Consider the following 10,675-nt stretch of genomic DNA (forward strand, 5'->3'; position numbering starts at 1 on the left):
AGGCGGCGCGCTGTCCCCCGAGGAGGAGCTGAAAGCCACGGTGCTGCAGCTGCGGGAGACCGTCCTGCAGCAGAAGGAGACCATCGGGAGCCAGCGGGAGGCCATCCGGGAGCTCACCGGCAAGCTGAGCCGCTGCGAGAGCGCCGACGGCAAGTCCGACACGGGGACGTGGAAAAAAGAGCTGGGCAGGGGCAAGGACACCATGGGCGACCTGCCGCGGGACCCGGCGCAGGTCATCGACCAGCTGAGCCGCACCATGCAGACCCTGAAGGACCGGCTGGAGAGCCTGGAGGTAGGGCCAGGGCGCGGGGTGGGCCAGCCTCCCAGCCCCCCCAGGTAGAAACTTGGAACGACTTAACCTATAACAGTGGCTTTGGACCGCTGGGTGGACACAACAGCGCGCCTAATCTTTACGGAGATAAATCCAAACTGGACAAGCCCTGGGAGTGAGTGGCTCAGTTGGCTTGTCTTGTTTTCTTGATTATTTATCTGCTCGCTTTAATGGTAAAAAACCTGAAGGGCTCCTCTGTGAATGTATTCTCCCAGTGCGTGGGGGGAGATTATGGTTTTCCTGCTTGTCACCAGATTAGTTTCTGTATTAATATGTCTAAATCTCTTTTTCTGGGAATGTGACTTCATGGGGGTTGAGATATAAAGCTGACGTCTTGGGCAGTAAGACCTTGGCATATGATGCTGAACAGATCAGTGGTAATGAGGAGATTGTGTTGGGCAGATTGTGAAGACAACATGATGTATTTAGAGCTGACATAGAATAAAAAGAACCTGATTCTGTATGCCTGTGAATAGAAAGGGGATTTGGTCCAAGCCCACCGATAAGTGATTTCCATGAGCCTTCGGACAGTGCCCGTGGTTGAGTGGCACGCATGGAAATATTTTATAGAGAGTATTCCCACAGGAATCGTGCTGGATGTTGTGTTTTGCTTTCCACACCCTGAGAGCTACATGCGTGTCCTCCTGCTGTCCTCCAAACAGTCAGTGATGTTGTGAGGATGGCGAGTAGCTTTCTAAAGGTTATTCTGTGAGGTCTAAACACTCTGGACTGCTTTTCAAGTACAGTTTTGAATGATCTGGTAGCGTAACATCCTTTTACTACTGTTGCTGTCTTTTTGAGGCTTTTTTTTTAGGGTTGTAGAAGGGAAACTCCACTAGAATAATATGGTAGGTGGAACCGTTGGTTTCTTAGTATCCTTAAAGATACCAGTGTTATTTGAGAGAGTGTGTGTGTGTGTGTTTTGCCATTTAAAGAAAAATACTTTCACTGGCTAATACTTACAGCTGATCTAAAGAGCATCTGACTTCTTTACTCTGCAAATCAAAACTGAGGAAACTTTCATTTGGTAAATTTGCTTTCGAAGTAGCTTAATTTTTTATTTAAAAAGAAGTAATAGTTTTTCTGTTTACTTAAGTTGGCAATGTCACTTGCAGTAGGTAAAGCAAAAATTGACTAATGTGCCACATGTATCCATACTAATGGAAGTGCATCAGACCTGGCTTCCTACATTGATTTTATTGAACTTAAATGTATGAAGACTCCTTCATATGAAATGCTGGAAGCCTCTAACAAAATTGCCCTTTTGTGTCAGGACCTGTTTTGCTACAGTGCTGATAAAAGAACTGAACATGACAAGTACTGAAAAGCAATGCCTCTTTTGTATTGTTGTGGTTTAACCCCAGCTGGCAGCTAAGCCCTACCCAACTGCTCGCTCACTCCTCCCCGTTGGGATGGGGGAGAGAATCGCAAGGGTAAAAGCGAGAAAACTTGTGGGTTGAGATAAAAACAGTTTAATAAGTAAAGCAAAAGCTGCGTATGCAAGCAAAGCAAAACAAGGAATTCATTCACTGCTTCCCATCGGCAGGCAGGTGTTCAGCCATCGCCAGGAAAGCAGGGCTCCATCATGCGTAATGGTTACTCGGGAAGACAAACGCCATCACTCCGAATGTCCCCCCCTTCCTCCTCCTTCCCCCAGCTTTATATGCTGAGCATGATGCCATATGGTGTGGGATATCCCTGTGGTCAGTTGGGGTCAGCTGTCCTGGCTGTGTCCCCTCCCAACTTCTTGTGCACCCCCAGCACTCGCTGGTGGGGTGGGGTGAGAAGCAGAAAAGGCCTTGACTCTGTGTCAGCACTGCTCAGCAGTAACGAAAACATCCCTGTGTTGTCAACACTGTTTTCAGCACAAATCTAAAACACAGCCCCTTACTGGCTACTGTGAAGAAAATTAACTCTTCCCCAGCCAAAACCAGCACATGTACTTGCTGGAGAACTCAGTGATCTTGCTTTCTTCCCTTTGAATTAGGAGCATATCCACATTTCACAGTTTCTGTTTTAGAAATGATAATTTTTTTTTCCTTCTCATTTCCCCTAAAGCACCAGCTCCGAGCCAACGTGTCATATGCAGCACTGCCTAATGACCTTCGAGAGATGCTTCAACGGAGGCTTGGAGACCTGGAACGCCAACTCCTGAGCAAAGTGGCTGAGCTTGAGGATGAAAAGTCTTTGCTTCATAATGAGACGTCAGCCCATCGGCACAGGACAGAGACAGCCTTGAATGCATTGCTAGAAAGAGTGTCTGAATTAGAAAAAGGTAATCTGCATAGAATCTAAATGCTTCCCTATGCTGATTAATTTTTTTTACTCCGTCCTTCTAGTGCAGTAGACTAAATGTAGGCCTTGAGGGAAAGACAGTTAAGGTGCTGGACTAAATAGTAGGTGACAGTACAAATACTTGGATTCTCTTTTTCCTTGTCACAGGCTTCCTGCTTGACAGGCCTCTGCATGGCTTTGGCTTCCTGTCTCTTAATTTGGCATATGTGGGTGGTTAGGATGAAACTCTTAGTGTTTGTAGGATGGAAAGATATATATAAGGAGGCAAGTGGAAATAGGAAGAAGCATGACATTGGTGTCAGGTAAATACCTAGATAATGTCAACTACACATCTAAGTAGAGCTGCCTTTCTTTATTTGGACTGAAAATCATATGGGATAAATTTAATTAGCACAACTGCCTTTGATGTAATGAATGGCATTTTATACCGGAACCATTTCATGCTGCTTTGGAAGCATTGCTGGTGGTCTCTCCTTTTGTTGCTGGTTATGCCTTTGGGTAACTGCAGATACTTGAATTGTGTCCTATCTCAAGCGTATAGCCTTCAGACTTTACAGTAGATTACACATGATGCCACTGGGGGACACTCTCTTAATCCTAGTCATTTATTCAGATACTTAGATTAATTATTACTGAGATCTCTATGCTTGAGTAGAGTCTGTTTATTTGAATTACAAATGCCCGTGGAAATGAGCTAAAGAACAGAACTCTCTTTCTGTATTGACTATATATGCCTACAGAGTGGACTGTGTAGGACTAGAGTACCAGTAAATATCACTGCCCAATCTTTAAATGATTTGCCAAGGTGAATAGGTTCTCTGCTTAAAAGCAGCTTAATGGATATGCTTTCAAAGTGGTGCAAACATACATATCTCGTGAATTTTAAAATGCAGCCTAATGGATCCATTTGTGTAAAATTGTATCTATTTTTTTTCATTTAAAAAGTGTGAAGGAGGGGAAAAGGGAAAGAGGAAGAAGAGATCTTCTACTGGCTCTGTCATTTAGTATTTCCTGAGAGCTAAGATAAAGCCTAAACTGCAACTAAAGTTCTGGAGAATTAGTGGCCTGTTAATGTCTTATGTGGCAAGTATTGCTAGTCCTTGTCTCTGAAAGATGCGACTCAAATCAGCAAGTCATCAGAAAGAGAAAGGGAGTGGTGGGAGAACAAGAATGTGTAATTTAATGAGGTTAAAAATAGCCTGTTCCCACCTTTATTTTTTGTGTGGGGAGAGAGGGCTGTCTTACAAGTCTCCAGGGAAGTGAAGAATTTGGGCCAGGAACCAAGACACAGGCTTTCTTTTAGTTGTGTAATTTGCTTTCTGTTACAGTGCAGCTTAGCTGTTCTGTGCCTTTGGTTCCTCTGTCAAATCAAAGTGAGGGGAATAATGATCTAAGAACTTAATGATTTTGTAGATTAAATGCAGATGATATTTGAAGTGATCTGACCTCTTTTGAAAATAGTATTTCTATTGTGCTTTTATTTTAAATGCCATATTGTTTAGCATCTCTTCTGACAACAAACTAGAGTGTCATAAGCTCCTCATTGTCCTGAGACTAAATAAATGGAGGAAAAACTAACCTTATAAGATGACACTATGAACTTCGGATTTTTTTTTATCTGTTGTTGTGACAGCTGTCTTTAGGTACCAGTGGGGCAGAAGAGTTTGAAGTTTGTACAACTGTTGTGGTTCCCAAAGTCTTCTGGTAGTTCCTTCACCGGTTGTCTCCATTGACAGCAGTAGATGATGCTTTAAAAAGCAGGACTGGGTGGAGGAATAATCCTGCAACTAATAGTGTCTGGACTTAAATGTGGTTCCTAGCTTTGCTGGAGACATGAACAGGTCACTTGCTATGTCTAAATCTATTTTCTCCATCTCTAAAAGGGAATAACAATATTTCTTGCCCATCTTGTCCAAAAATAATTCAGATTCTTTAGGAAAAGGATTGTCTTATCCTGTGCATGTGCCATTGCCCAGAACAGGAGGATCTTGTTATCATTTGGAGTTGTGGATGTTTTTAAGTCATGAGAACAAACTGAAAAATATAAAAAAGATGAATATTGTTTGTTCTTTTCCAACCCATTATGGCTTCGTTAAAATCTTTCACAGAGTGACTAATGCTCTTAATGGAGCATTCTTTTTGGAGCATTAAAGCATTCTTTTTTTTATATGTGAGATTGGTTGTACCAGCTTAGTGGAGTTTGCTCAACATTATCCCTAAGATGCTGGTTTTTTTTTTTGCTTAAAATTTAGAATATTTCAGTTTTTGGTCTGTAAGTTCAAGACAGATGCAAGCATCAGACAAGCTTTTTCTTCTTCCACCCCCTTGTTCTCTGAAAAACGCAGTCAAAACACTTCAGTTGCTTCTGAGAATGGAAACTGAGAGAATGCCAATGGTTTAAAAATTATATATAAAAATTGTGGCAACCTTTTGTGACAACAGCTCTTCATTTGGATTGGAGTGTGAAATTTGGCAAGGGGATTGAATTTGTTTCAGGAGTGTGAGTAAAGGAAATGAGTGGGACTCAGAAGAAAAGGTTGCTAAAAGGTTGAAGGTTACACTCTACTACAGAACTGTGGGGTTTTATTTTGTGGCACAATGTGGGATTTCTATCTTCTTAATATTTAATTCTAGAAAATTACTTGTAAGCAACTACATCAGAAGTATACACAAACTATATAATGCAGAGTATTGCAACTTTAGAAAGTTTTGGTCTTAAGAGTTCTCAATTTCATAAACATCTCTGATATATCTCACTGGTTTTTATCGCATCTTTTGGAAAAAGCTAAATAATAACTTCTGCTTCTATATTAAAACAAATGTCTAATGTTTTTGTAGTTCATAACTTTATATTGCATTTTTCTTCAGGTCACTGAACTTCAGCTTTATATTTTTAATCAGATCTCTTCTTGATTTGTCTATGCAACAGAAATCAGTTCTTTTAAATTTAACTCTGCTTTCTGGAATATGTCAGCTTTTTCTTATTTCAGATTGGCCACCCAAAATGAGACCATCAACCTGTTTCTCAGCCTGCTATCTGTAAAATGGGGATGCTGCCGCTAGCTCCCTGTGTAGCGTTAGCACGGAAAGAAATACTGTTTTTGAAGCACTGTGATGTTTTAATAATGAACATACCAGAGAATACATGTTTAGTAACAGTAAATATCTTTTAAAACAGTTTGAACTGTTTGAAACAGGCAGGCCTCCAGCCATGAACTAAGCAATGAAGAAAGCAAATATTTAACAGCCTCTCATTAGTTGTCTGCCATCTATTCTTTTGCTCTAAATGAACAGGAAAAATAAGCTAAGTAATTAGCATGATGTGTATAAAATTTAGTTGTATTTTTCTGTACTGCAAAATCAACATTCAGTAATACTACTTCAATATATTTTTTATGTACCTCTCTAAAGTGATTAAAATTCCAAAGATACTCCATATCAATTATATTGTTTCTTAACCTGAATTACAGATATATTGGTTTTTTTAATGTTAAAGGCTTTTCTTCCTCAATGTAATTCTAGGTAACAGTGCATTTAAGTCACCCGATGAATTCAAAGTCTCCCTTCCTCTTCGCACAAACTACTTATATGGGAAGGTCAAGAAGACTCTGCCAGAGCTGTATGCTTTTACCGTATGCTTGTGGTTGAGATCGAGTGCTTCTCCTGGAATTGGCACTCCATTCTCTTATGCTGTTCCTGGGCAGGCTAATGAAATTGTCCTCATAGAATGGGGAAATAATCCAATTGAACTTCTAATTAATGATAAGGTGAGAATTGGCTAACTGTTCTTTATTGTCTACATTAATAGAATAAGGCCCGAACCCTTGGTACCTCGCTAGTAACTCTTTCATTCTACCTGAGAGAAGCCAGCTTTGGGGCCTTTGAGATGGTAGTGTCTACTTGTCTGTTGTTGTCCATCTGTCCGTTGCAAGTTCATAAAAGTTCTCTAAACAAGGTCAAAGGGTACATATATTTGTGTGTTGAGACAATGCAGCATGACATCTAGGTGTGCACACACTTAGGCTTCTCCTCTGAGTGTACAAGCAGATCTTGGCTTCTTGTTTGTTTTATGAAACAGAAGCAGTATTTGAAGCCACACTATTGCAAAACCTGTGAGATCTAGGCCAGTTGCAGTATTTCTATCTTTCTAATCCTAGAAGTTTAGATATGTTAAAATGAATTTGGCAGAAGAGAGAGAGCAAAAAGCATGTAATTGTGGCTGGTTTTGTTATGTTTAAGTGACTGAACATCAGGTTAAATACAATTTTTTCGGACTGTAGATACAAAAAGCAACAATTGTCTCACACTACTTCATACCACTGATGGTTTCTGACAAGCTTCAGAATGAGGCTTGAGGAAAACAAGACCCGTTGAAACTTGGCATTAAACCAGATTATAAATACTTCCTTTCTCCCCACCTTCACTTTAGGCTAGCTATGAAATGTAAATAGCTGATAGTAGCTAAGTGACTTGATTTGAATCAATGTGAGCAAAACTAGATTCTTAACTTGGCCAGGCTGCAATGTAGCATAATTTGCCTTCACCCACCATCCCTTGTTTTCTTTGGCCTGTTAGGTTTCCTAGTAACTCACTGCTCTCTGAGGGATCAGATGCTTACAGATCTACAATGCAACTCAGGTGGTTCAGTCATGTGGCTAGTTAAGGACTCTTAAAAGTCCTATCATCCTCCCAAATAAATAAAAGTGAAAAGCCGATTATTTTTAATGGTTTGTGGAAGAGAAGGAAACTTGAGTCTGCTTATCCTTAGAAATAACTTTTTCTGTTCAATGTTATGTCAGTACTACTAATGTTCTGTGAAGCTTTTCTTTCTCCCGCATCACAGCTGTTCCGTAGCCCGCTGCATTTGTGTCTTTATGTTGACTTGAGTAAGTTTTCAGATCAAATTAATGAAGGAGTATAATTCCTCCTTATTTGGAGCCCTACATAACAGTTCCCACAAGTTTTACTGGAAACAGGCAGATCCATTTGTCAGAGTTGTTACTGCAAATGGTGCAGGCAAACCCCAGATTTTAAGAGAAACTTAACGTGAGTGCTGGATGGAAAGTTAGGACTAAGCACTGAGATTTACACAACAAATGCCACACATTAATGTGCAGGATCAGTGGACTGATAGCAGCTTAGACTCTGGTACTTGTGTCACTTGATTCTAGATGAAACAAAGGCTCACATCTAGAATAAAAAGCATGGATGTATTCCTTAATATAGGAGAGCTGGGACAAAGTAGAAAGATGTGGACTAACTTCTGCCTCTGAAGTTTTTTGCTTCTGAGGACAGAGTACATCCTGTCCCTTTTTAAATGTTGTGCTTGAACTGGTACACTTGGTTTGCAACAGGTGTTATTTTTTGGTTTTTGTAGGTTGCCCAGCTCCCTCTCTTCATTAGTGATGGAAAATGGCATCATGTCTGTATAACATGGACAACCAGAGATGGAATGTGGGAGGCTTTTCAGGATGGAGAGAAGCTTGGCACTGGGGAGAATCTTGCTCCTTGGCACCCAATTAAACCTGGAGGTGTCTTGATCCTGGGTCAGGAACAGGTGAGTAAATGACAGGGTTTAAAAAAAATAAAATCAAAAGTCCCAAAATGAACAGCAGCTGTGAGAAAATTTCTCTTTGTTACACACTTGGTCCTATTGTACACACAGTGTCAGAAAGATTAAAACAGAGCAACAAATACTTAGTGCAATCACACATTGGTATATTTTGTTTCATTTATTAAATGTTTAGAATATTCATGTTGCAGCTATTCCTATTCCCACTCTTAATACTACAGTGTGCAACTTCGTCAGTGATCCGAATAATGCCTTAATTTAAATCTTTTGAGCTAGATTGCTGGTAACTAGCCATGTGGCCGCTGAACAGAAAAGGACAGAATTGGCCAGCACTGTTGTATGAGCAGTCAAAAAGGAGCTTGCTGAAAGCAGACCAAGTATAATTGCTTTGATTTGTTTTAATTTTTTTTTTAGTTGAAGCCAAATTGACTGTCCCCCTTAGCAGTTTACTGGTTTTTTCCCCCTTCCTTTCCTCTTTATCCCAAGAATAATAAGAATGTTAGTCCTCGAGCCCTGGAATAGACCAAGGAAAGTGTGTGTATGGGGGTGAGGGGACCAACAACTATGACACTGGAGTGCTTGTGGGTATATCAGGATCTTTTATAATTTGGCCTGCTATGGAGAACTCCCTGCAGACTGAATTCTGCAGCTTTTCAGGTATGTAACACATTTTTAGAATAGTGGAGTCTGTCACTCATTCAGAATCTGATGTCTATTTTAAAGATGAGTCTGAAGTCAAAGGGACGAACTCTAAATCAGACATTTGGTTTCTCATTAAAGATTGGGTAAATGACTCTTAATGCAAATGCTAATAAATTTTGAGTATTAGTACTGCCAACAGAAAGCATTCATGAAGTTAAGGATAAGTCCTTTTTGAATATTGAAAAAAAAAAAAAAAAAAGGATTTTGAATCATGCCCTTCTAGTTAAAAAAAAAAAAGCATTTTGAATCTTGCTCTTCTAGTTAACATGTCATTAAGCTATTGCTTATGAATTGTGTGGCTCTCATCTTCGCATTTTTTCTCTACCTGTTCTTTGTATGATTATACATATACAAAACAAAAAAAAAACCTGTAATGAGTAGCAGGAAATAGCCTTTCTCCAGGATTCCCAGGTTCACAATGGGGCAATGAAAAATAAGTTTTGTCCTGATACTGATTTTAGTAGATACTTATCCATGACAAAAACGACAGAATGGTAAATTCGGAATCCTAATACATTCTGCATAGCAGATGCTCCAGCTCACTATTAAGTAGCTGGCAGCTTTTCTGTAACTCTCATGCCATTTGCCTGTACTATGCTTGGTTCTATCCTATGCTATCAGTTTCACGTTAGTCTGATCACATAAAATGTGTGATTTCTGTCCTTGAGTAGTGGATAGAGCAAGCAAACACTTTTAGGCTTATGCAGTAGCAGTTTGAGTTAGTCATTTGGTACAACCAGAAGCAGCCTATGTATTTAGGTCCAAAGATCGCATCTTATAGGCCCCGCAGACAATTGGTCAAGGGCTACAGTTACAGTTTACTCCAAAAGCTTTATGGCTATAGATTAATCTTACACATCTATGCAGTTCTTGCTAAAGTTGTCCTGTGCCAAGCTTGTAAAATGGCTCCTAAATTAGCCTCAGTATTTAAGGCTGCCTTCCTGCTCTACTGCTTGGGGACAGGGTTAGTTATGTATAGCCTTTGTGTGATGGTATACAGTCACTACTGTTTGCTTTGAATTGTTTTAACACATTTCAGATTGGAGCTTTTAAGTGTTCCGTAGAACATCTTGTTCAAAGTAGCCCTTCTAGAAACTTGAAGTTGTTTGTCTCTGTGACCTAGCTCTGCACTTCCTTCTAGCAGTGTGGCTGGGGGGAGGGTCTTCAAGTTTGAAGAAGAAAATGCTGAAATAACCTTCTCATCTAATCCTAACTCTTGTGTGCCTAAAGGACACGGTAGGAGGAAGATTTGATGCAACTCAAGCCTTCGTTGGGGAGATGAGCCAGTTCAATATATGGGACAGGGTCTTAAAAGCTGAAGACATCATGAATATTGCTAACTGCTCTACCAACATGCCTGGCAACATCATACCCTGGGTTGATAACAACGTTGATGTGTTTGGAGGTGCTACTAAATGGCCTGTGGAGACATGTGAAGAGCGTCTGCTAGATTTATAGCTGCAGTTGTTTCCTGTTCAAGTGCCCCCTTTAGTAGGACAATCTTCTGTGCAGTCTAAAGCACTTATTTTTTTCTCTCTGCCCTTCCCCAATCTTAAGTCCTCAAAAGAATAAAAAAATTGAGTAAACTGCCCCTAAGGGCAGACGGCTGCTAGTTGGGGGCATTGAGCCTGACAATGAAAGAAGCGCTTCTTAGCTAGAGCGCCCTTGCTTATGGCCTGATCCAAAAATATGCTTTGGCCTGCAGCAGCCTTTTGTAGGCCCGAGTTTAGTACATCAGTTCTTCTGGCATGGACGGGGAACAGCTCTGCACATGT

At 40.4% G+C, this 10,675-nt stretch overlaps 1 protein-coding gene across 1 annotated transcript in view; it reads left to right on the forward strand.

The window, feature by feature from the left end:
* The window catches only part of NPTX2 (neuronal pentraxin 2), a 51,164-nt gene extending 40,806 nt beyond the window's left edge, over positions 1-10,358 (forward strand). The window contains exons 4-8 of the mRNA XM_009286543.1: positions 3-292; positions 2,390-2,606; positions 6,149-6,393; positions 8,004-8,183; positions 10,131-10,358. Of these exons, the coding sequence (XP_009284818.1) occupies positions 3-292; positions 2,390-2,606; positions 6,149-6,393; positions 8,004-8,183; positions 10,131-10,358 (1,160 nt within the window). The remainder of the gene's footprint in view (positions 1-2; positions 293-2,389; positions 2,607-6,148; positions 6,394-8,003; positions 8,184-10,130) is intronic.
* Positions 10,359-10,675: the final 317 nt, after the last annotated feature.

This window comes from Aptenodytes forsteri, unplaced genomic scaffold (assembly GCF_000699145.1).
Source record: "Aptenodytes forsteri isolate BGI_AS27 unplaced genomic scaffold, ASM69914v1 Scaffold55, whole genome shotgun sequence".
Classification (NCBI taxonomy): Eukaryota; Metazoa; Chordata; class Aves; order Sphenisciformes; family Spheniscidae; genus Aptenodytes; species Aptenodytes forsteri.